General features: G+C 34.4%; 2 protein-coding genes across 2 annotated transcripts; one reads left to right on the top strand and one right to left on the bottom strand.

The window, feature by feature from the left end:
- The first annotated feature begins 4,578 nt into the window (after nucleotides 1–4,578).
- On the top strand, nucleotides 4,579–14,218 carry LOC137389952 (carbohydrate sulfotransferase 11-like). Its single transcript, XM_068076150.1, has 5 exons — nucleotides 4,579–4,701; nucleotides 7,891–8,021; nucleotides 9,409–9,657; nucleotides 11,011–11,270; nucleotides 13,761–14,218. The coding sequence occupies exons 1-5, from the start codon at nucleotides 4,597–4,599 to the stop codon at nucleotides 13,973–13,975; spliced, it is 960 nt and encodes a 319-aa protein (XP_067932251.1). The 5' UTR covers nucleotides 4,579–4,596; the 3' UTR covers nucleotides 13,976–14,218.
- LOC137389951 (2,4-dienoyl-CoA reductase [(3E)-enoyl-CoA-producing], mitochondrial-like) lies at nucleotides 14,216–24,731 on the bottom strand. The gene is made up of 8 exons (XM_068076148.1): nucleotides 24,654–24,731; nucleotides 23,046–23,242; nucleotides 22,409–22,466; nucleotides 21,114–21,348; nucleotides 19,445–19,547; nucleotides 18,699–18,771; nucleotides 15,573–15,719; nucleotides 14,216–14,800 (listed from the first exon to the last, which is right to left on the bottom strand). Exons 1-8 carry the CDS (start codon nucleotides 24,693–24,695, stop codon nucleotides 14,678–14,680), a joined length of 978 nt encoding a protein of 325 aa, XP_067932249.1. The 5' UTR covers nucleotides 24,696–24,731; the 3' UTR covers nucleotides 14,216–14,677.
- Nucleotides 24,732–27,098: the final 2,367 nt, after the last annotated feature.

Below are 27,098 nucleotides of genomic sequence, written 5' to 3'. Positions count from 1 at the left end.
TTGTTATCTGGTTACAAAAATCTTTCAAACTAAAACCAGTGTTTTTACTTTTTTGTTGCACCATAAAAATATTCGGATATTATAAAGATCTTTGCGGCAAAACATAGTAAAAAAAGGCAAAATGGCTGTTAGTTGAATGTAAAAATTCTGCATTGTTTGTGTGACACTAACGTGTAGTCATGGAATGACATTGATTCTGATTGGTAGATTTTCAAAATACACAAAACTGATTGGCCTGTAGTCTATCGATGCTCCATAGTTTCACATAAGTCTGCTTTCATGTGATCAACTAGAATTTTGCTAGAAAGTTTTTGATTCGTCAGAATGTTTGTTGCTAGAATATCAGTAGCTTTGTTACAAACAGCCTGCATCAAAAGATTATCTCTGTGAATTTGTTTAAAACACAGAGATAAGAGAGATGATTAATGAACATTTGCCTAAGTAGACAAATTTTTGTATTTATATTTTATTTTTTCTTCTGAAAAAGATTGGATTACAGCTATTAGGAGCTCAGATTATTTCAGTAGTAGAATACTAGAAATTCTCCTGACATACAGCTCACGACCAAAGTGATAATGGAAAAAAGAAAGGGTACTGCTGAAGACGAACTGTAAAGAGATTGGCTGGCAAGGTAGGTTGGTCAACGCGTCGACGAAGGACAAAGATGTCAATTTGTTGTAGTTGGGGAGGTAAATTTATAACAAAGTCATTACATTCTGAGGGAAATTGATGACATGACCTCTGAACCCAAATTGGCCACCACGTGGAAGACGGAATATTGACATTGTAGGATTAACCTTAGAAAGGAGTAACTGTTCTATAAGTGTAAGAGAAGAACAATTCAAAAGATGGACCTGGGTCAATATTGTTGGCTGCACTGAATTTATTAGCAGTGTCAGGTCTAACTTGTTGGCACTTATGACATAGTTGTATTTGAGCATTGTATGTAATGAAATATTTCTCATTACATCCAGTACATGTGAGCTGTGATATGTTGTTGTCAAGTCTGCCAAGAAAGTTGTTACGCAGCTCTTGAAAATCAGGACAATCTAAAGATTGAAAATGAGGAATGTGATGAAGGGGGGCAGCATTGGGAAGAGCAATATTGTTATGTGCAATATTTTCATGGTCAATGATGTCCATAAAATCACGATCATCATTTGGAAACAAAGGGGCTGCCAAGTCCATGTCGTTTACATCGCCTACAACATCTACTAAAGAATTCTCTGAATCAGATGAGTTGTTGTTATTAATTTGAGTTGCGTTTTGTTGAACATTAGCATTTGATGTTGATGGTTGCTGTGAGGACCTTCTATTTATCCTCCTATTGAGCTGTAATAATTGAGAGACACATGGACAGCCACTGTGTCGGCGACAATGTGGTGTTCTGGGAAGTTGTATGTATGTCCATGGTAGTTGTCAAATTGTTTTGAAATTAAAGTCAAAAAGTCTATTAAACAAAACAAAAGGTTGTATAAAAATCACGCCTAATCTACTATACTGTCTCAAAACTATGTTTTACAACAATAAAATAAATATTAATTAAAGCTGTAGGCCTAACCTACTGTACTGTATGCAATTTAACAACAGCAATAATGAAATATGTTTATTATATCTCTGAAATGCAATATTAGAAGTAAAATGGCAAGCTGCTGTGTAATGTACACAGTTTGAAAGTTGGTTGTGTTGAATGTAGAATGGTTTTGATAGCGATCTGTAACAGAAAGCGAGCATCAGTATTCACACGTCTAGAAGTTTTCTGCAAACTGGAGCAAAATAAAAAAATGTTCTCGTCATAAAGTGGCATTGTAGTTCGGCCCTAGCTTGTACATAAGATGTAAAGATATTTGGCTAACGTTCTAAATAATTTAATGAAACCTTCGGTAATTGGACAAAAAAAACATAGGCTGATAAACTGTGTACCACAATTATGTACCTGTAAATCGGTCTACGCCTCCAACGGTCTACATTTATTACAGAAACCTTTGGATAAATAAATTTGAATGACTATTCTTATAATTAAATCTTATAATAATTTTATAAAATTGAATAATTATTCTTATAATTAAATATTTTTGCAAGATATTTAAACCGAAAGATATAGAAACCTTCAGCAATTGGACAATGCTCATAGACTGGTGAAATGTGCACGTTTTTCTCATGAAATGCGCACGACTTAATGATTCTACTCTCTGTCACACGGCTTTATTGGCGCTTCGTTGGCCGGTCTTAGTTTTGATTAAAAAAGGCTTGTCATGGTTTTAATGGCGATTTTAGGACAAATTAATCTGTCTACTTATGTATAATCCGATCAGATGGGTTAGTTTTAGGATATTGTCTAAAAATTTCAAAGACTCGGTAACATATTTAAATAGGTTGATATGTGTTTTGTATCGTTATTATACTTAAACGAGTCCATAGAAAAATGGTTAAATTTGTTGATGAGATTTTGGTACAAGGGTTTGTGACGGCCGTTCATGAATAATTTTCGTGAGTTGTGTGCACATATGCATTTATCATAAAGCTCTCAAACAATCGCTTCGCTCGTGTTTGGTCGTGGGATTATATTCTGTAGGGAGCAGTTGAGGTGCAGTGTAGGTCAGTGGTCGAGTCTCACAAGGACCATTGGGGATGCTAGGAAGGGCAACCAGCCACTATTACTCCTGCACCATTTCTCCTGAGTAAAATGGTCCCAATATATTCTATACCAGAATACACCATTTGAAGTGGGACCCCTAAATTGGTAAATCTAAAAGAAGACTATTATATTCTGTGTAGTATGGCAGTTGCAGGCATACCACGCGTGTTCATGGTACCGGTACGTTAAAGTCAAGCATTATTATCAATAAAATCTTATAATTTCTCCAAGCAAAAGCTTCAATTTAACCACAGCAGTAATAATATTGGTTTTTGTATGCAGCTAAAGAATTCAGCATTTACAGAAAATAAAAAATAATTGCTCTGAACATGCCAAACAGGACCAATCACAAGTAAACTGAAATATGTGAATGAACCTTCCGGACCTGCAACTTGTCGTGTATTGAGTAAACTTCAAAGAGTGGCAGTGCGAATCAATAGACTATTAGACCTACGAGTCTGTAACACAGTTCATAGCGGCTGCTACAATATACGTAATCTGCACTATCGAGTTAGCAGAGGAAGTAATTTAAAGACAAATACCATTGCTTCCGTTCACTGGTCAAGCATATTAGACCAAGGGAGCAGGGATCCTTCCAACAGATCCTGTTCAAGATCCTTCCAACAAGTACAACACTCAGCAACTTCTCTTAGCCTTAGAGTTGTGGCAAGTAGTTAACGTTTGCTAGTATGATAGCAGACTGCTATAAAAACATAAAAAGTTATCAATCTCCTTATCATTGAACATAAGTCATTGTGTTCAGCTAGCATACCACTTACCTGACTAACAAAGTCACGCATAAATGTATATTTTTTCCAGAATAATGTGAACTCGTGTGTATATATTTCTATATTACTTTATTGACAATAGTTTCACTTTAAATTAAAAAAATTTTCTAATTATGCCATACAACAGTAATAAAAAAAAGAAATATGAGGGCATCAGCCACTAAAGTAAAATAAATAGTTTAACAAATAGTGTTTAAAATACCTTACTCTGCTAAGAGAACTGATATTAGATGGGAGATTGTTAAAACAGCTAGTAATAATATTTTCAAAATAATTGCTAGTGGTTGTATGCAGTTTGTTCATATCATGTAAGTTGAAATGAGTTGAGAACCTGTAACTGTCATGTAAAAAATGAGGACACAAACTATGAAAAATCTTGAAACCTTTAATTGAACTTAAGAGTATAATGCTCAGCCTTAGTTTTTGAATGAAACAGTACGAAATTTTTCTTCTCTTTTTCTCGGCTCAGATATAGAAAAGACAGTAACAACTAGTGCTGAATTCATGTGGTTATAACAAAAAGATTAAAGACAACAGGAAGTACATTGGTAAAGCAAGCGACCAGTATGAGCACAAATCTCAAATAAAATTTACAAATTAAGTTTTTCAATATCAGATTCATTAGCAGATTTACCAACCAGATTGTTTGAATAGCAACTGTACAATTGTGTATTCAAAGCAGCGAACGGTATTACTAGTATGTAGAGTTGGTGCAAAAACTTTTATGGTACATTTAGTTTTGATAATGATTGAATTGAGTGCAGTCACGAAAAGGATTTATTGGGCAGCAGTGCACTATAGGACTACCCGTATTTGCTCCGTTAATTTTTGCTTGAAAATCAGTTCAAGACGTTGAGCGTCTATCGTCAAATAAATACAGTGTATTGAGTTCAGTTGCATCTTACCTTCTATAAACAACAACATAGTCAACAGACTCCACCTTTAGTAGTATAGTAAACTAGATACAATAACATTAAAAATCAATATACACAAGCCAGCTCCTACACAATCCTATTGTTTTATCTGCATAGGTAGCATGCACTGCTCGCAGTCTCCTACAATACTCATTTCAACTCGGCGTACCGATAGTATCAAAGAGGCAAGATGAAGTTTGGAGACTGGAGGCGGAGGGCAAACACGCAATCCTGCTGGCGGGGGTTGCTAAGCATAATGACTTTAATGCTGTCAGGTTATACTCTGATGATCAGCCACATTCGCAGCGTACAGAGAGATGACCTGAATATCATACTAGACAGGCAGCCGGATATAAGAGCCGTATGTATATACCAAAGGACTATTTTTATTCGTGGAGTAGCCAATCGGTAGCCACCGTTGTATCAGAATTACTCACTCATAAGGCAAAATACTGCTCTGTCATATGTACCTCGCAACTTTATTGTCTCGAATCATGTCATTCTGTAGCTCGGTTAAATGAAAAAATTACATTATTTCTCTAAGTGATTCTTTATAATGAACTATAGCTATAATCTTTATAATAATAAGAGTCATGTCTGTCTGTCCAAAAAGGTTGAGAAAAAGACTGTTTCTTATAGGATTCAAAACAGCAACATTCAGTTCTCACCTGCACCAACTGTACACCGTCTAGGATTTTATACTTATAACATATATAGTTCTTCTCTGTACCTTATTGGCAGACTTGACAATCTCCCAGAGTACACTAGACTGCTGGGGTCCTATTAACTGTAAGAGAGAGAAGAGTAATGTATCTATGCGATTGATTGAAGCATTTAGCTAAGCTGTCACTAGTCTAGTGTGTTACTGCCTGAATACACCTGCCAGACCTGTCAATGTGTTTATCAAATGAAATTGGCACTAGGTCTATCATATTGTTGCCTAACTGGAGAGCCTTTACATCCTCACTTCTTTTTGGCTAATTATGTTATTCTCTTGGAAATTTCTAGATTTCTCAGAATTTATGTTCACTATGCCTTTAATTTGTTTTGGATCTAATAAAAAGTGTCGTCGGAAATTGCCTCAAGTTTATAAATTTACTGGGTAATATACAACTAGAGACAATAATACAACCAAATAATGAATTTTGTATCATTGAAATGTAACAAAACATTAATGAGATTGTTCAAGCTAAAAGGTTCCATTACACCAGCACAAGAATATCAACAATAAAACATTGGTTTACGTCGCTCACCCTCTCCATAGCTCAGGTCCAGAGGCTTTTAATAATTAATTGGAATACTCTAGAACACTCTCTATTGTAATATTCACGTACAAGCATAAAGACTTTTAGTTAGCCTGCAATTCTACGAATGTGTTAAGAGTTTTGATGTTCATTCTTCTAGACATCATGGTTAAGGTTTATCTCCTCTAACCTAACTGATGTTTATAGTTTTTTATATGCTACTAGCTGACATCTGCTATAAGTTACCATGGACTGCTGACTTCAATCACAGTTTATGGGCAGAGTGTCATTCAACGCCTTAAGACATAATTGTTACAGGTTTGTTCTTATCCCTCTCTAAGCATTCCTCTTAAATATTTTATCTTTCTTTTTTCTATTTATATAAATCTCAGTGTTTGTCATTTGTTTGTCTATCATTCATGTGTCCAGGTATAGCGATTCAGTTATAGAAACAATACCTTTCACACTGAATTTGAACTTGGAACTTCCAAGTCTGCAGACAGGCTAACCACTAGGCCAAGTGGCTACATTGCTATAGAATGGAATAATTGTGCTCATACTCATTACACCGGTTAAAATATGCACACTTGAAGTGCTTGCAAAAATGCTATTAGTTACTAGTAGCACGCTTGAAGATCATGATTGATTGCGTGAGAGATCATGATAAGCACTGCTCTCATTATAGTAAGTTAATTTACTAGATTATAAGTTAATTATAGCTACCTTAAATTACTATCCAAAGTTGCTCAAACTCATTGGGTAAAGAAATTTAGCTAATGGCAACTACATTATATGCCACTGTTTATAAGCTGTTTTTATTACCCAAGCAACGCCGAACATTTAGCTAGTATGTATATATGTATAACTTTCCTCTTAAATATAAACAAGCAAAAAGCAATTTAAAGATCGAGTATTACAATTCTTTTTTCAACATGGTATGAATACTTTCATGGGTTACATCATATACTTAGCGCTATCATAAGGGTTTTTAACTTGTTCCCCCTAGAATGCTGTTGGCAAATCTTTCAAATACGATGCTGCAAATCATTTGACACCACAATTAGAATTTGTTTTTTATGCCAGTTTGAAATCCGCTGATAAAACCTGATAAGAATAAGATACATGTAGGTGGCTGGCTAGAGATTGTGTTTATGAAAGTAAAGGTTTTAGTCAAAAAGTTAAATTTAGGAACCACATAATTTATTTATTTATTTATTTAATTCATTCACGTATTTTGTACTATCACTAGTGTATTTAAATGTGAATTAGATTAGGTGCTGGCTTTTCCATGGTCTAAAATATGGGTGTACTATCTGAGCTGATTAGATGTGATCATATTTCCTCCTTGTTGTGGCTTGATCTAGCGCACTGATAGTCTTATATCAGCAATGAGACTATGTTGTTGCTGCCGCAAGCATTACTAAAGCAGTTTTAACATTGTGAGCAATCAATCCGAGTAGTCTAGAATGCTCAGAAAGGCTACTAGCTGTAACTGGAAAACCTTCTGGACCTCAAGTTGTACCATCGACAAACGTAGAAACTTCAAAAAGTCAAGAAAAAAGAAATATATGGAAAAAGTGAAATTAAAGATTAAAAGTTTGGCTCATCTGGGTAGAGGGCTTTAAGTAACTTGTGTCATTATTCTCTCACCATGATAGTCGTGTATTTTATTTTATACATGTAACCAACATGTAGTTTATTAAAAAAAGCTATGTCAACCTCATTCTGGTAGAGCCTGGATGAATCCATTAAAATAAACTAACAGTGTATACAAATTTACATTTTTATAAATGAAGATTTATAGAAAAATATGACGTGGTTATCACATTCAGGCTAGCCGTGGTAATAAATAATTAATTATTATTGATGTAACCGAGTCATTATTAGTACCATTTTGTCGACACTTTTTTACTTATCACTTTCAATTATGGGTTTGTAAAAATCAAAGAATGTCAAAGTGGCGTCAAATAGAGTCTAAGTCAAATAAAGAGTGGCGCTATATTTTTCGATCCTTTTCCTATAATGTAGCGGTGTTCTATTAAAGGTGGCATTCAAATAAAGGTGGTGTTCAAATAGAGGCTTCATGGTATATCTATCTAAAAAGCTATAATGCTTCTAGTAGGTTGGTCTGTAAAGTGGCATGGCATACAATTCTTACAGAAGGAGAGTCTTTATTGATATATTGTCTTACATTTTACAGTATCTATTTGATCTTCCTGACTTATGTATATTACAATATATAATATATTATAATATTGTACATTATAATATATGTATGATATATAATATATATTGCCATTTTACAGTATCTATTCGATCTTCCTGACTTAGGAGCAGCAACTTTGACAATAAGTGACAAGCAGATGTCGCTCTTGCAGAGTAGAAGAAAACAACGAATTCAGCAATATTGTACCACAGAGCTACAGCAGACAATCAGGTGAAAAATTCATTATGCTTCTTTTAGCTACCTGTAATCTATTTTTAAGGCTACAACAAGCCCTTCCTTCTTCATTAAAAGTTGACTTGCAACAAAATTCACATTACAGTTATTTGATATCAAAAGATTCACCATGTCTTACTCTGTTGTGTTGTAGGTGCAAAATATATGGGAATGTGATTAAAAGCTCTTAAAATCTAAAAAAACGAACGGTTAATCGCAGCCACACGAGACAGCTGTAGTTTGGATTCTCTTCCCAAAACGGCTCAAATGGGACGTCGTTGTTACAGGATGGTTTCTGTTTACACTTTCATGCAACCTCATTCGTCGAAATATTTTCACAAATATACTTCACGCATTCAATAAAACCAGGTCTATTGTTCTTATGCGTCTGTTTTATCGTCCATTGTGATGCTGTCACTTTTAGCACTGATATCTTATAAATAACCGTAAAAATTCATTAAACTTTTTAAGCTTAGCTCGAAGGAGTACATATCGTTGTCTGATAACCATGACGAGCCTGTTGGTCACCTGTGATAATCGAAAAGTGCTGCAAAAATTATTTGTGAAGTATTGGGTCACTTGATCAGATTACCACTTGACGATTAGCTCAAACCAAAACAAAACTGTAAAGTAACGAGCATCTATATTTGATACGGGGTCTTTGGTAAAACCTGAAGTGTTTGTCATAAACTAGTGCTACGATAAGTTTTATATTGAGCTTTTTATTGGCCTTTCAATTCACGTGAAAACATCACGTGACAAGACAATAACCAAACTGTCATGACTACGTCAGAGAAATAAACAGATTCTCATCTACGGCGGCTTTTCGTTTTTGAGCTTTTAAGAGCTTGTAATCACATTTCCACATATTTTGCACCTACAACACAACAGAATAAGACATGATGAACCTTTTGATACCAAATAACTGTAATGTGAATTTTGTTGCAAGTCAACCTTTAAGCTCTACACAAAATACACGACTTTGGGGGTTGTCAAAAAAGAACTTGCAGCATTTAAGACAGTTAGTATGTATTGCAAATGACAAAAATGTTTATATACAGCTCAAACATGAAGAGCATGTTTTTTCGATTTTAATCTTGAAACATCCTGGCTGTCAGATTGCTTAAAATGACAAACAAAATCTCAAATGATGAAAAACCATCTATATTTTTTGACAAAAATCAGTAAAATTGGTGTAAATAAATTGTTTTTTGATAGTTTTCTTAACATTCTTATATGCTTGAAACAAAATCGAAAATTAGAACATGAATTTTTCCAACATATACAAGTGCAGGAATGTAAGATTTCCTGTCCATTCTTTTGACAAGCACTAGACGAATGGCTGGAATAAGTACAAATATAAAACTTTAATTCTTCTTATCAGAGAGCAGCCTCAGCAAGCATGGTCAGCTATACACGATCACAAGAATCGTCTTCTCTTTTGCTCGATAAGGCGCTGCGCAAGCAGTGCATGGAAGCAGTACCTACTATATCTAAACAAGAGAATTGATGACTCAAGTATTAAAGTTGAACATTCTCAAGTTCTCCAAGATCCAAACTTGGAAATATTATACCGTGATGGAGTGAAGAGGCTGACTGATGCTAACACAGCTGTCTCGTTCTTGTTTGTCAGGTGAGATCACAAATCTCTTCAAATCTGATGTTGAAGCCAAAACAAACAGATAAAAAAGGATGTTTTTACTATTTTAACAAAATAATGACATTAATTAAGTGTTACAATCTAATAAACTTGATTGCAAAGACAACAATTTAATATGTTGAAAATTTTAGTTTTTAAATTTCAAAAATTTAAATTTACATATATTTGATATTTATTGTTACCTCACAGCTAAAAAGCAGAAGTAAGTTGAGTGAAGTTTTTTCACTAGCAAAGTTAACATATGTGTTCGACTTAAGCTAGCAGTTAGATCTGCAAAAGTACTTGCATCAATCGGAATGTGATGAAATCAGCAAGTGATGTTTTATTGTGACTTGTGTGGATGAGCTCATGTTATTAGTGGTATATTGGAAAGTGAGTTCCAAGCAAATAGCTCAGATAGCTGACACCAGTAACAGAACAAGGGTTTCTTATAGGGCTTTTGGTCACTAGCAACCATTCCTAAAATAGATTCTAGCTTCAGTTGTACATATACGTTTATTGGGCAGTCTATAATCATTTTTATAGACATAATGTTTTACATTTGTTACCAACAAAAAATCAATAAATAAAAAAGTATTGCCATGTGGTGTCATAAACACACAAACAAATTTATACCGGGAAGACTTAAAACTTAGTTTATATCTGCTGTTATTACTTTAGATGATGGTTTTCAGGGAATAATAAGCATCTTATATACTCTAGTCAATAGTTTTTGATGGTGAACAGATAACTCCTTAAAAATAACTGAGTCAAAAAAGTCTGTGTGCATGTATATGTTAAATTTCCGAACTCATGCCAAATCATTTAAACTTATAATAAAACAAAATAGTCATTTTCTATTTAGATCTTGCTAAAATGTACTTTTAGTGAGGATATTTTGTATGATTTATAATTGAAAATGTTCTTTACATAAGTTTGATATAATTGTATTGATAAGAAGATTATCTACTGTATTTGACCTATATTAATAAATTCTACTTTGTGTGTCTGTTAGTCTGCATAACTGCTGTGCGTTTCCACATTTTTTGGCTTATTTTGTCCAAACTTCACACAAACATGCTTCGTGCCTTCCTTCAGATTGCTAATAATATTTGATGTCAACTCTATTTGGTGACTGAGAACCAGCCCTTTAAACCCCCACCTGCTGACTATCTGATTGACTAGAAAAGAATCTTAGGTATCACTGGGCTTACTGCTAGCTATTTAAATGTGGAACTAAGCTGTGTTCTATTGAATTCGCCATATGGAACTTTCATCAAGATGGTTTAGAAAAAATACATAAAGACACTATAATTCCTCTTTGTCCCTACTCTGATATATTTTTAGAGACCCGTGGATACGTCTCGTATCAGCTTATCTCGCCACAGTAAGACACAGTGACTACGCTCTAAAGACACACGCACCGTGTTCCTGGTACAGGACCAAGCAAGGCAAATCTCCTACTTTTAGAGAATTTGTTATTTGTATAATCACAGAATCACAGAAGAAGGGAGTAGCTAAGCTGGATGATTATTGGAAACCTCAATACCTCTTTTGTAGCCTCTGTTACATCAATTATAAACACATCGGGCACATGGAGACAATAAGTAAGTACAGAAACATGCTTACGCTGTTCAAATGTATGTCTGTATTTCCTGATTTTTCCCTTGGTAAAGCTCCTGCACATTTGACCATGTGGCTTATCATTGATAATCTTAATGCTGGAATGTGAATTAGCAGCCATTGCTCATTGTGCAGTTGGGTTTTATAAGGTACGCTCATGTAGCCAATCAAATGCTATAGTTAATAAAAGTTTGTGTGCTCATATGATAACCATAAGAACTGACCAGACATTTTAATATTTAGTATTTGTGAAAATATTAAGACTGTTAATTTAAAATTATAAATTACAATATATTTATATATATTATAAATCTATATATATATATATATATATATATTTCTCAAAATATGTGGATCTATCTGTCATTCCAGCTACAGCTATAGCGCATGCTGATTATTTTACCAATGCGGCCACGTGTTACGATGCCCCTGTTAAGAAATATTTTTTGCAAGGTTCAATTACTATATCTTGGGTTAAGGCCAATTCTCCTCATGCGAACAATTTTATTGAAATATTTTGGGACTTGAGTATGTATATGCAACACGATGCTTCTTCGTTTTCTCTCGTTAGGACGAATTTGTTCAACCCACGAAATCAACAATAATTTATCTCGAACTTGAAATTTGGCGATTAGTGTACCGATTATATACGTTATTAAAAAATACACATTACTCAACTTGCCATGGCAACTTATCCGTATCCCTTATCCAGTATATCTAGTGTTCGTTATAGTAAACACGATTCACTTACGTAAATGATAAAATTTCTGTTAAAAGTTCGAAGTTCACTAAAATACATACTAAAACTTCCTTCAAGGAGGTGTTAATTAAATTCATATAAGTTAAATTCAGCGTTTAGGTTGCACGTCTGTCTTGAAGGTAAGAACTCTCCACGTAGTACATTGTAATGTTATATCTTGCAGATCATAACCACAAAATGCACTAGTCATTGTAGGTACCTATAGTTACCAAGGTTAACATAGTATTTTGGTACTATTTTAATGATGATGATTTTTACCAGGAGGTGATTACATTAGATAATTACTATGGGTTTCTATACCACTCTATGTGCGGCTATAGCCAGCGATATTTTCGCATGCCAGTTTTTGCACGCCAACACTGAAAGGAACTAAAATCATATAATTGTACACCAAATAGTTTTTGATTGTAATCGTAACGAAATGGACTATATTTAGCCATTACTCTCTAATGAATTCACATTTACATTTAAACACTTTTACATTTTTATTTTTCCTTCTAATTTATTTCAACGAAACACTTCTTTCAAGTTATGAAATTTTACACTTACAGTTGTTTGAAACCCTTTACAGTTGTTTTATTTATTTTTAATTTATTTGTCCTGCACGAAACCTTTTCTTCATGATATGAAGTTTGAAAGTTACAGTTGTCTGACAAAGTTTGAAAACCTTTACAGTTTTATTTATTTTTAATTTAGTTGTCCTGCACAAAACCTTTTCTTCATGATATGAAATTTGAAAGTTACAGTTGTTTAACAAAGTTTGAACACCTTAACAGTTGCTTTTATTTTCTCTCTTAATGTATTTCAACTACACAAAAACATTTCTCTCATGATATGTAATTTGAAAGTTAGAATGGCAAATGTTGTTATATGTTAAATACAAATCAATTTTCTGTCCAAAGACTTTTTTATTACCTGGGCAACGCCGGGTAGCACAGCTAGTATATACATGTATATATTTTATAAATATATTTTATATATAGTCAACGGCAGCAAACATCACATAAAGTCAAATGCAGTTTTAACACCACCTCTTTCCAAGGTTTTCTGTATGTTTTACCTAAGGATTGTGCAAATCAAAAGGTTTGTAGCCAATGAAGGGTCTTAACATGTAAATATATGGTAGAGTTGTATTGTTGTCATACTTTGATGGGGACTTCATGTAACGAGTAACTCAGACAATTAGATGACATTCCTAGGATAATAATAAACATCTCATATCTCGTCAATAGATTTTTAATCGTAAGTAGGTAACTCCTGTGAAGATAGCTGAATTAAAAAGTTCATTAAACTCAATCTAAACTTTCACTGGAATGTTGTGAAAATTTGTTTCCATTGATACGTTTCAGGTTTAGTTCTGAAAAATAATCGCTGCATAATCGCTTACTACCCTCAATAAACACACCAGAAATGTCACTTTATCTACAAGAAACATTTTCAATGTTTCTGGAAGTTTTGTGAATTTTGAGTTATCCTAATAGAGAGATTACAATATTCTTTCTCAATGCAGTTTACCCTTTAAATCTACATTATTCTTACATTCATGAAAATTATTGTCAAGTATACCGAACAAGATTTTTATCATTTTGTTCGTTTACAGATTACACAATTCCCTATGTATATCATTCACCTAAATTTTAATTTGTAACAAACCAGATTAGCTATTTACAAAAGTTTTTAACAAAAAATTACACATATTACATGTTTTTTTCAGCGGCAGATTTTAATTATATTATGAAGATGGCTGGTAGGAATAGCACCGACTCCACGTTGTCAAATCTTTCTACAAGATCTGCTCCAGAGGTTCCAGCCATGGTGGCCAAGCAATACTACCTGACACTGTCAAGAAAAACAGTGATACAACTCCAAAAGCTCTACAGACCTGACTATGAACTACATGGTTACAGGCCGTTACCGCCAGGCTGGTGAGTGGCAACGCAGAGCAAGGTTGCCCACAAGATTATATAGAGAACTGACAGATCTGGAAGGCTAAAGAATGGCTGATGCGCTGCCTAGCACTGCTACTAAATATAACTACCAATTTATATCAATTTGGATTTGAAGGGAAATTGTGCAAGAATAGATGCATACCTAGAAAAGTGCTTGTGTGAAAATGAGAATGGAAATCCTGATGTAATAAAGGAGGATCTTTGGAATAACATCTTGTAATTGTTAACATACTGCATTTTCTCTTAAGTCAAATTCAAACCAGGGTACAACCAACCTTGTGTGTGCTACTAGTAATGCAAAGCTAGTAGCAGGTTAAACCATACACAAGTAGCATTAATGATGATGACATCAGCCTCATGTTACTGTGTACAACTTCAAGTAAAGAATGTTCCGGTAAGACAGAGAATTTTTTAAGTGGTATTAATATAATCCCCAAATTTTCCTAACTGAACAAATGTTTTAAAATAACTACTGTAGAAATTAAATATATAATGTACAAGCAATCACAGGCATAAAATATAGTCAATAGCATTTATGCTTTCGAATTATAATTAAATTCAAAAAATCCATTGAGCCAATAAGGAGAATAAACCCTAGATGACTAATGATAGAACAGCAATGATGGTAATTGTAGGAATCAAAAATAACAATAAAAAAGAAATGTGTTGATTTGGACTAGAGCTAAGATCCTTTCACACTGCGAATCATCTTCTCCATGATGTCCCATTGCTCCTGTGTAACCTGGTTGAGCTTATTGAACATGCCAGCAGTGAAGGGAATCTCCCCTCCATCTAGTCTCACCGCCTACAGAAAGCTTAGGATATTCATAAACTGTACACCATTTCAACAATTGAATAAGCCACATGAAGCTTGCCAGCAAAAATCTGTTCAGGTAAAAGCACTATCTTACACTCGAGAGTTATCCTCACCTTGAATAATAATACATACTTGAAAGGCCTAGAATAATTTAACAAAAAATATGCATATAATATCTATAATTTTTCATGGGCAAAACTATAAGACTGAAGGTTTGAACTTGATCAAACCTTGAAACAATACCACCAAGTCAATGGCTAAATCCACAAAGTACCATGAAAAAACTTCTGAGCTAACAATGCAGGAAACTAGTTTCAACCAACATGTTTTAGACAGGATAATGTTGGTTAAAACTTGTTTTTCATCAGAAAAGCTATACATATAATAATTGACAAATAGAACTAGTTAATAGTAAAGTTTTGTCATATATAAACACCACCGACAGCAATATGAAGGCTGCAAGATGGATTTTCCAATACTGAAATCATGGCATATTTCTCGAGCAAATGTATTTATAAATGATAATACATCGTAATGCTGGCGAAAGCAAGCAGCTCATGTTTTGACAAGCATTGAAAATAACTCTCATAACAACCTCATGACAAATCAATTTCTATTAAAATTATTGAAATTGTTGATGACTTCTGGATGTTTATTCTTGTTCTAAGTAATCAAACTAAAACAACACTCATCTATCGTTCTTGAATAATTAGCTCCTTCGACAGCTCAAAAAACGTAATGGAAAAAAACTTCAACTTACAGATCCATTCATGAAGGTTGAATAATCGCTGACCATGTAGGCAGCGAGGTTAGCTACTTCCTCCAACTCTCCAAACCTTCCAACAGGTGTATCCTTTACCATCTGTGCCGAAAATTCCCCAGTTGGATCTAGTCGGTCAAATGCCCCCTGAGTGCATAAATTGATCATATTTATTCTAATATGCCACAATGATTTAGGCACTGACTTGTTTTATTAATAAAAAAAATTGGGTCTTTGTCATCGGCTATGTTGACATCAAATCTTAGTGAAATTGCAACTTCATGTATTTGCTAAAGTAGAAAAACAAATATTAAATACATATCTATACATAGATCTCAGTGTTTGTCTTTTTGTCGTTTATTAAACATTGTGTCCAGTTATAGTAATTAAAATTTAGCAATGAAAAATCCGCACACCAGTAGATTTGATCCCCAGACTTCTATATTTAGAGGCAGCAAACTTAACCATTAAGCTACACTGAATACACCAGATTCATTGGGTAAATAGCCATTACAATGGTTAAGATACGCTTGCTTGGGGTTAATAACTAGCCCGGTTGACCATTACGTGTAACGATTGTTAAGCTGGCCCAAAACGGGGGGGGGGGGGGGGGAGGTATTGTTTTAGTAGCGATTTTAGAAAAGATCTAGCTTTCCAGGTAAGTTATTCAAATTCATTAGGTAATTATTCTATTACCCATGCAATGTTGGGCATTCGACTAGTATATGTATAAATGTAAGTGTTGGTTGGTCTGTTGTCCATAAGTCCAGTTATAGCGATAAAGCTATGGGAACAAATAACCACTTCGCACTGGAATTGAACTGGAAACCCCAGTTTTCCAGACAGGCTCGCTAACCACTAATTAACGGCGCCACTTTTCCATACTATGGAATAATTGTGGACATATTTATTACACCCGCTAATATGTAATGGCAAATGGCACCCATGCTTCACGCTGCAGCTAGCACGCTCGAACTGATTTACTAAAAGAACAATTTTATTTGAACAAAAATATGTGCCCAGACTTCACCAAAATGCTATAAATATATTTATATATAGCGAATACTTAATTAAACTTATAGCACACACAAAAATAAACAAGCAATATTATTTAAAATTTACAATGATGAATGTTGTATGTTGATTAAAAATCAATTTTCTATGCATAAACTAGAGTTGCCCCGATTCTAATATCGGAATCGGTATCGGTGCCGATATGGGTGTTAAGTATCTGAATCGGTATCGGCCGATCTTTTCTTAAAAAATCGGAAACTTCAGATACTTTTTACAGATCAACTATTTAGCAGAAAACCGTATTTTAGCCTGCTACACTAATAACAAATCATCAGCTGCAAGTTCCTTCTTTTTACCTAATGAATTCCGAGCCTGTCACACAATCTAATTCATGTCTACAGCCTAATAAACATCTACACCGCTGAGGAATATATTGGCTTTAGTCAGGACGTAATCACAAAGTGCAGTATTTCCCAATTACAGCGATATATTTATTGCAGCCAATCACGAACAGAAGAACGATCAAGAAACATGAATGCGGTGTAATGTTTCTATTTACTAGCATTACGAAAGTAATTTGAGCAGCCGATGCATAAACCCATAAAGTTATCTATCATGACTCTTGACCCTGACTATATGATGTATCGTTTGTACCGCATAAATTAACCTCAGTGGCTGATCGGTATTTAGCCTGTTCTCGTCAACTGTGGCAAGTGAACCTTCAGTACTACTGGCTACATTGATAGTGATAGAAGGTAAAGTCGTCTTGCAGAGATAATTGAATCACTAACGGTAATTAAACGAAATATTTATTTGCTCTAAACAGTACAGGCGCAGCAGTTCATTCAGCAGTAGAAGAAAGACTTAATTTATCACAGATAAAGCTGTACCACTAACAGTAATTACCATTATTAATAACAGATTTCAAGAACCATGGACTGTTTTGTTACTAGATGCACGGTATGGCAGTATATGAATGTATATACATGTATGTATTTTTTCCATAACTACAAACAAATAATATATGAATATATATATTTTCTTTGCATTATATTTATATTTGCATAATAAAATTAACAATTATCTATGCAACCCAAAAGATCTGAATCGGTATCTGAATCGGATTATTTTTCAATAAGAATCGGTATATCGAATCGGTATCTGAATCGGCTGGTGAAATTAGAATCGGGGCATCGCTAGCATAAACCTTTGTATATCTCAAAGTTTGGCAACGTCATGCATTCAGCTAGTAATCTATATACATGTATTTCTCAAAGTTTGTCGCCTTTGTACATGTCCAGCTATAGCTATTAAACTTTTGGAATAAAGAACTCGTATCGCAAAAGATTTGATCTCAGTAAATTCCATTCACCAACCAGTTCAACACCCTACCAATTTAGCCACACGAGCTTGATAGATTCACTAGGCGATACATGTTGCTATATGGGAGCAACTACGTTACCCTTTCGGTCACGACGCAAAGTCATGGTGTAACGTCATAAGAAGCCATAGCTCTTATTCGTAAGCCAACTTATATTATCAATTGGCAATGTGCCAGGCTAATAACAAGTGGCAGGCAACTCTCATTATGTCTAATTGTTGATAAGCTGATTTTTAATACCCGGGCAACGCCGGGTAGCAAAGCTAGTTCTATATCTCATATGTATATATACGTATATGATTTCTATTCAGCACAGTCAAGTAGCAGGAAAATATAAAATACAAATTTATTTTTTCATGAACTATAATTGCGAAGGATATTGAATTGTAAATTTTAATGGCCCTCTGTGCTGACCTAATCAGGATTAATACAGAACAGATCTTAAAAACTTCATCTTCCCACAGAGTGACTCAATAAATAACTTTCAGCTGTGCTCACTCCTCAAGCTGTCACAAATGGCTAGGTAAAAACAGCATCAATAACTAGAATATACCGTAACTGCCAAATCAAAATAGTCATATGTAAATTTCATCACAGCTTAAACCTCTACATGGTGAAAACCGCATCAAGGTTTGATCGTGATGATGCTGTAGATGGTGCAGAACAGCCACATAAGCTATTAGAGACAAGAGTACAACTGACACAACCGAAAGATTTAACAGGTTACTCACGCTTGTATGAAATGGTCCAGGCTCAATGCAGTTAAATCTCATGCCATATCTTGCCCACTCTGCTGCAAGCGACCTACAAAGTGCACAGCAGTAAGTTATCGAAAGAAAAATTAAATTAAAAACGTTACTTTAGAAAACTTTGTTCACCTGCAAAAAAACAGATACAGCCACACCTTGAGATACTAGTGTTCTGACATATGAGAAATTTGAGATACAAGAAAAATTCTGAGCAAATTGTTGCCTTGAGATACGAGACAAATTTGAGATAAGAGCATTCGAGATGGTTCTCAATGCAACCGGTAGGTGACCTAGTATGCAAGAGGGCGCTCACAAGAACAGCATCGCTCGGTCTTTCTTGTCCGATGAAAAAGAATTTCAAAAAACCGACTATAAGTGAAGATGAAAGCAACTCTAAAAGCAATCAAAAAATAAACAAGCTAAAAGAAAAAATAAAACGAAAACAAAATTAGGATTAAGTTTAGTACAAAATCAAAATCTAATTTTTATGTGTGTGCATAGTAAACTAAATTCATTTAAGTTAAATTTAAACTTTATGTTGTTGTGTCACAAAAGTGTAAGGCACCAAACATACCGAGATACGTTACAAAACTTTGTTCATCTGCAGAAGATTTATAAAAAGTTGATTTGCTGATGGATCTGATACAAGCGCAGCTAAACCATAAATACAACAGAATAATTTGGCTGAACATACACTTGACGTACCAGTAACTACTAGATGTACTTACAAATGCATGGCTTCAACACCTGCCTTGGCGCAAGCCGAGGGCACCACAAATCCTGAGCCGCAATACTGGGCATATGTTGCAGTGATTGCGAGAAAAGCAGCGCCTACCAAACAAATCAAGAAAACTAATCTTTGTACTTAAGAATGACAAAGTAATTAAAATATATGTACAGTGTATATCATTTCAGCCAATCTTCCGAAATCTGTGCTAGATAAATTCGACAGTAAACTAGACTGAGCTACTGTTGACTTTAGTGACTACACAGGCTGAACATGCGTGTCCATGTTTCCTATATAATGCTTTACGCACCCTCTGTTTTCTATATAAATCTCAAAGTTTGTCACCATCTGTTGGTGTCGGTCCAACTATAGCGATTAAAGTCTAGCAATGAAATAACTGTATCGCAAAATATTTGATTTTAAACTCCCGGTCACAAAGCGACAAGCTAACCCGTCGAGCTGCACGAGATGCAATGGATTCATTAAGCGATAGGAGTCATTATCTGGGTTAAAATACGCATAGCGACTCTGCGTTACACGCAGCATCACTAAAGCTTGCTCTCACATCTCTTTTTAGTAAGTTTAGCAATACGGATATTAGCTACCTAAAATTAGCCAATGGAAACTACATTACCTGCCCCTGTTTATCAGCTGTTTTTTAATACCCACGCAACGCCGGACATTACACTACTGTTGTTATATTAGTCTTTTATTTATGGTTCCACTGTTGATCTCAGTCTATAGTTGTTCTCTATTGTATGGATAATGGACAGGAGGTTCTGATCAATAAAGTGCTATAAGTATAACTACACAGGTCAATGTTTCAGAGCAGCGATCTTAGGCAAAGTGCATATCAATTATTTAGTGACTAGACAGGTTTAACATGTCCATGTTCCCTCTATGATGCTATATACTCACTATTCTTATACTATCCATGCTCGTTATATCTTGGCCTGTAGATCTATGAATTTTAAATTATTATTCTTCAATTTGAATTGTCATAAAAACAATTACTGCAATTAAAGTGTCATCTTTGGTGTAATTTCAATCGCAAAGGGGTGCTCATCAGTAAGGGACGTTACCAGTGAGACCCTCGTGATGCAAAAATGTTCTGGATCAACACTGACGTGCTGGGCCCAGTGCTCATGCCATTGGAAGCACCTTGATGAACACATCAGCGTTCAATGTCAGCCTGTGTTACTACTCCTTAAGGTTGTAACTGTAGTTATGTTAGCGGAATACTGGTTTGAAGCATATTTTTATGAGCAAATGACGTTATAGGCACTGAAGCTATTCAAAATGGAAAATGATGTTATAGGCGCTAAAACTACCTATTCACAATGGAAAATTAATAATCCTCAAACAAACTCGCACAGTTTATAGTTTTTCAATAAAGTATTGGTTGCAAAAAAATTATTGCATTTAGTGAGTCATTTTTAGTATAATTTTAAATCACCTACTCTACCGATACTTGGGCCGCTGAAAATGCACATTCCAGGCTATGTACTATGATAATGATTCAGAGAATGTGTATGGAGCATACAGGGGATGAAAAATGTCATACCATTTGTCAAAATAAAATTGCACTTTTTCCAATAGAAAACAACATTTTTTAAAAGAGATGAACAAGAACACTCACACGATAACAATTCTGATGTATTGGCAGTTACCTTGCTGAGCAGCGATAAGCCTTTTTCCGATGTCGAGGGTCACGTTAGCCGTGCCGTTCAACACAATATCAATGACAGTGCGGAATGCATTGTTAGACAGTCTTTCAGTTGGAGAGATGAAATTACCAGCCGCATTATTAATAACAACGTGAGGCAAACCAGCTTTCTCTACCATTTTATCAACGGCTGCCTTGACAGCATCTGGGTTTCTCACATCGGCAGCCAAAGGAATCACCTACGAATGGAGCAGATCTTGGTTTAATCGCTGGAGTTGAAAAGAAAAACTACATTTTAAAGTTTTAGAACTGAGGCAATAGTATTTAAACGTGGAGAAGATAAACTCTCACTATACCAGCATAGCCTAACTCCACAAATGTGTCAAGTATATGCAAAAATTATCAATGTTTGCTCGGCTAGAAAATTTCTAAGAGTAGCCAAGGCTATATCAAAAGGACAAGAAACTCACGTGTCTGAGATACACTGGGTAATTAGCCCAGTCAAATCACATAACACGCTAGATAGCCTCATTCTTCTATGTCAACAAGACTAGGTAGTTCTTAGGAAATACACCAAGAGGAAGTTATGCATAAAACATAAAATTATGGCTTCTAGATGCGAGCTAGCTTCCATTATTATCAAGAAACTTGTTAGAATTCAATATCATGTTATAGAAATAAACTGGTTAGACTAAAATGAGGCTATTATGGTTAATTATATCAATATACATGTATGATTCTATATACATTTCAGTATATTGACTGACAACAAGGAGTATGCTATGGTTAATTATATCAATATACATGTATGTATGATTTTATATACATTTCAATACATTGACTGACAACAAGGAGTATGCTATGGTTAATTATATCAATATACATGTATGTATGGTTCTATATACATTTCAATACATTGACTGACAACAATGAGTATGCTATGGTTAATTATATCAATATACATGTATGTATGATTCTATATACATTTCAATACATTGACTGACAACAAGGAGTATGCTATGGTTAATTATATCAATATACATGTATGTATGATTCTATATACATTTCAATACATTGACTGACAACAAGGAGTATGCTATGGTTAATTATATCAATATACATGTATGTATGATTCTATATACATTTCAATACATTGACTGACAAAAAGCCATCATACATGAGAAATGTCAGTACAATATAAACCTAAAATAGTGTGTTTAGAACAGAGAAAGGCCTGTAACAGCTAGTGACTGTAGCAATCACCATAATACCACATCTAAATGGGCCAACCTATCATACCTCATTGCCTGTTGTATCGCTAATCTCCTTGGCAGTAGCTTCTAGTACATCCAACTTCCTGTTAAAAGCGTAATACCGTCTTATGTCATCATATGCAGACTTGAGATTGGCTATGTGTAAGAAATATATATAGCTATATATAAGGTGATTGTATATATGCCTACAGATATGAATCGGACACCTTTTCTTACCAATCACTGAGAAGTCCTAACCATAACCTCTAAATTTTTCTATCATTAGCAATTGTTTTAAATGTTTGAGATGATCTGGCTGTCAGGATGTTTCAAGACTAAAATCGACAAAAGTTGATCGTGGTTAAAAGGCGCAGAAGAAAAACACGTGTGAAATGATGTCACTAGTTTGCTATCGTTGCTATAGTTGATATCAGCTATTGGATTCATGTAGCAGCGTTACGCATCTCTATCCTGTCGCAAAACTATCGCAAATGATAGAAAACTAACGATACTTTCAGATAAAATCTGCTAAAATTTTGTGCAAGTTTACCTTTCACCAATAACACTCATGATAGAGAAGACATAACACAAGACTAAACCTGCTTCACTCATGATAGAGAAGACATAACACAAGACTAAACCTGCTCCACTCATGATAGAGAACACATAACACAAGACTAAACCTGCTCGTTATCACGACGGTTCCCCCGAGTTTAGAGATAGCTTCAGTCATGGCTTTGCCTATGCCTGTTCCACCTCCGGTGATGAAAGCCAACTTTCCATCAAATGTGCCTGCTGGAAGCATGAGGCTCTGCTTTGGTAAGAAGTGTTTAGCCTGAGGACCAGGGGTTATGTCTAGCCTATGCGCAGATGTCCCAAACTACGAATGACACAAGCAATAAAGTTAGACGCGGCAAATTGTTGAAGATCGGACGTCGTCTCCAAAGTCCTTGTATCTGTATTTACTATTAAAACCATCAAGAATTTTTCACTTGTTCAATACAATTCATATTACCATTATGGTAGCATATATGACCTTCTAAATAGAATGTCTGCAGTGTCACCCTAGACTCTGTACAATACAGTTGGAAGTAATGACGTGTGTGCATGCTAGAAAAACACAAACTGAAGATAGTGATCACATACATGTGCATGACTTGAAATAAGCAGATATATATGTATGTATTATGATCATATCTGTACAAATTGTTATCTTCAACCATTAAAAATGAAATGTTCAGAATTTAGCCTACAAAATCATTCAGAGATACAATTTTACAGCTTCTTGGTTTACATTTTTACATGTAAAATTGGGACAAAATGAGGATTAATTTAATATATAATTTATGGCTATTTAATATTTAATATATAATTTATGGCTATTTAATATTTAATATATAATTTATGGCTATTGACTAAATTCATAATGAGTAACAATGTTGTAAATGAGAATTTCAGTTTTTCAACAAAGGATTCCAGTTTGTCGCACACCATTGTAGATATCTACATACGTATACATGTATTAGTCTACGAGAAGCTGCATATACATTATCATCACCTTGTGTTAAATCTGCAAACACGATCTAAATATATTAATACCTTTGTGACATCACAGTGACACCTCAATGTCTATCAAAAATGATAGAAATCAAGCTTTATTCCAAGTTGAAAGTTATCAACTCTGAGCAGACAACTCTGAAGGACTACTAGGTAACACCGAAGTTGACTAAACTAGATGAACTATGTTAAACATTAGCTCTTTGCAAGTATCTAGGTAGAGTTCCAACAATACCTATGTGGTCTTTGAGTTTTTATAAATGGTTTTCTCCTAGGCTAAGGCAAAGTGATACATAGTGAAATACAACTGTTGAAATACTGGCGATATTAAGTAGCCCTGTCATATTAAGGTCTCTCGGGACCTTTGCTTGTTATCTCAGGCATTATCTTTACACCAATACTTTGGCATATATTCTGTTGCAATAATAAATGTTGCAATAATTCTGATCCAGACAACAACGTTTTGTTAAATGTCAATTTTGGTCCATGCCATAATGAGTGGGAATATACAATTTCACAAAAAGATAAAAACTGTGCAATTATCAAAATTTTGAGATTCTAATTTCATTAAAACAAAGATACGATACAAAGATAAATATGAGGCAAGTGCAAGCAAATTGTTATAACTGGACAAACATTTACATATATTAGATCAGGTTATAATTTAGTCAGGCTTAAAAAGAGTGAGAAACTTGTTTATGTTGTAGCAATAGTAATTTGAATGACACACGTACCTGACGTCGCGAATGGCCAAGAAAACACATAGCCCTCTGCATGTTGTAATTTTGTGATTGCAATTATTTTATCTACAAAAGAGTTCAACAGCTATTATAGAACGAAATAATCCGGCAGCAGGCATAAATCAAAATTAGCCATGACAAAGAATAACCAAGTTAGAAAGCAGCATTCCAAATGCAGTGGAGCTAGGAGTACTCACAACAAATTACAATTGTCCAGCTAATAAATCTCAAACACTGGAACATTAGGAAAAACATACTTCCATTAACCATCACAAAAACCACAAGTGTAAAACAAACATTTTTTTTGGCTAAGTAAATTTGTTGATGCAGAATGGCAAACCTTGGAAAGCAGACCTACAGTCCAGTTTCTGATGACATTATTGTGTAAGTAATAAAAATATTATAAAATAAAGGGCGCATCATAGTTTCTGCGAGTGTCACTAATGCTGTTAATACATTTTAGTCATTTCAATGAGCTACAGCCTAAACTGAGTACATTTAGTTATTAATATTATTAGCACTATTATAGTAACTCTACTGCATATTAAATGACTTTTGAGTTTACTACAAATTTAACTTTGTTGTGTCTTTATTGTGCTCTTAGCTGACTATTCCATTTCTTCTATAGATAACCCTAAAATCTGCTATAATTTTGTTTGCAAGTCACGCTGGAAAAATAAACTAATAATTTTCTGAGTACGTATTTACAACTTTTAGTAACTTTGAAACTTAAAATGATAATTTCAAAAAATTCTAACTTGTTTCAAAAAGCTACGAGAGATGAACTAAAAATGAAGGGCCGCATGACTTGATTCAGCTTGTCATAACTTTAAACTTTATAGTCTAGAATAGAGATGCATTTAGTCCAACTTCGCACACTATTCCACAAGTTTAGCTTGCATATTTTCTTGTACATAGATTATGCATGTATAGCTGCAGTTTTCAAAAATACACAAACCCCAGCAAGTCTTATGCTAGCTTTGAATAATATTAGTTATTAGCACCTTTTTAGAAGAAATCGGCTCAAACTATGAAGTTCTTGCACACGGGCTATGTAATAATGGCAAGCCAAAGTATACCCAATTATGGCATGGTTAACAAACTTTGGCAATGACAGATCATTGGCACTACCGAACAGAGTTTGTATTTTGATGCACTATTGACTGTTGGAGGCTGCACAACCTACTATCGTAGCTATCTGACAAACTAGAGCGGGTAGAATAGCTTGAACTATTGTGTTATAGTGATAAACCACTGCAATCTTTTATAGTACTTCCTATCAGTGCAGGCATGGCCAAATTTGCAAAGGAGTAATAATCCTAGCTTAACTACTTGAACAGTAGATACTGGTACAAATGAAATGCAATGCTGCTCAACTAACTGCACCGCCAACAGCATTTTATTACATACTGTAAGATAAAACAAAGGATTAAATGTTTGTCTTACTGTTACAAACAAAAAGAATAAGCTTTATGCTATATAAAATCGATTGAAACTTACAAAATGAGTGTATCCCCAAACAACACGTTTAAGTGCATTTTTCAGCAAGAATCACTGCAAGTGCGCTATAATGACTATTAATAATGACTGCCCTCTAAGATAGCTTATATCTACAAAAACAGATGTGCAAACCATGACAACATGTAGACACAACGCACAATCACGAAACAAAAAGACATAACACTGCTGAGTAATTAATAGATGATAGAGCATCACAGCGAAAGTGTTTTCTAATAAGTCACATACAAGAGCATGTCACTGAAAGTTACAAAAATAGCACTTGGTATTCGTTTTTCTCAGAACTACACATATGAAATCTCGAAGCAAGCCTGATACTAATGGTGATTGATTTTTGTCTAATTATTGTTGACGCAAGTTTCCTGGTGTTGGGCAATAGCTTTTATATTTCGTCTGCTTGTTGAACCTTTTGTCATTCTTATCACTTATTCTAAAACCAGTTCAGGTTCATATTATTCTTGATTAGCGGTATATTAACCAACTTTTGAATGAAGCGTAAAGGTAGGTCTAGATGACAATTAGTAAATTCTATCGCTTACGTTTTGTTCGTATTTTAATAATGAATACTGGTATATATTAGTTTGAAAAACAACCGTTTTGAAAACTGACCACACGTAAAATTATAACCATAAAAAGCGAGAAAAGGAACATGGCTTCTGATACGGTAACAACGGTAAGAATAATTTCTATACGTTGCAAGGGAATGAAAATATGAAAAGCTATATTACTACGGTTAAGAATGGAATCGCTAAAATAAGTACGACAAAATCTACTTGTATGCATAGAACATGAACACTTTGCAGGATCCCCGTAAATTATTTGAGGCTTATTAACTTTCGGTCTTTAGCAATGTCCAATCAAATTGTTGTGTGTTATAGCTGTTGATTCAAACTGTTATTTGGTAATATTTTCGAGGACTGG

The sequence above is a fragment of the Watersipora subatra genome, chromosome 3, assembly GCF_963576615.1.
Source record: "Watersipora subatra chromosome 3, tzWatSuba1.1, whole genome shotgun sequence".
NCBI lineage: Eukaryota > Metazoa > Bryozoa > Gymnolaemata > Cheilostomatida > Watersiporidae > Watersipora > Watersipora subatra.
This window is presented reverse-complemented; position numbering and strand designations above follow the sequence as displayed.

Excerpts from the sequence above, each read along its gene's own strand:
- LOC137389952 (XM_068076150.1), top strand. The coding sequence starts at position 4,597 with ATGACTTTAATGCTGTCAGGTTATACTCTGATGATCAGCCACATTCGC. Across the intron at positions 8,022-9,408 it reads GAGCTACAGCAGACAATCAG|AGAGCAGCCTCAGCAAGCAT; the intron begins GTGAAAAATTCA and ends TCTTCTTATCAG. Across the intron at positions 11,271-13,760 it reads CGGGCACATGGAGACAATAA|CGGCAGATTTTAATTATATT; the intron begins GTAAGTACAGAA and ends TGTTTTTTTCAG.
- LOC137389951 (XM_068076148.1), bottom strand. The coding sequence starts at position 24,695 with ATGCAGAGGGCTATGTGTTTTCTTGGCCATTCGCGACGTCAG. Across the intron at positions 21,349-22,408 it reads GCGATACAACAGGCAATGAG|GTGATTCCTTTGGCTGCCGA; the intron begins GTATGATAGGTT and ends CTCCATTCGTAG. Across the intron at positions 18,772-19,444 it reads GGTGTTGAAGCCATGCATTT|GTCGCTTGCAGCAGAGTGGG; the intron begins GTAAGTACATCT and ends TGCACTTTGTAG.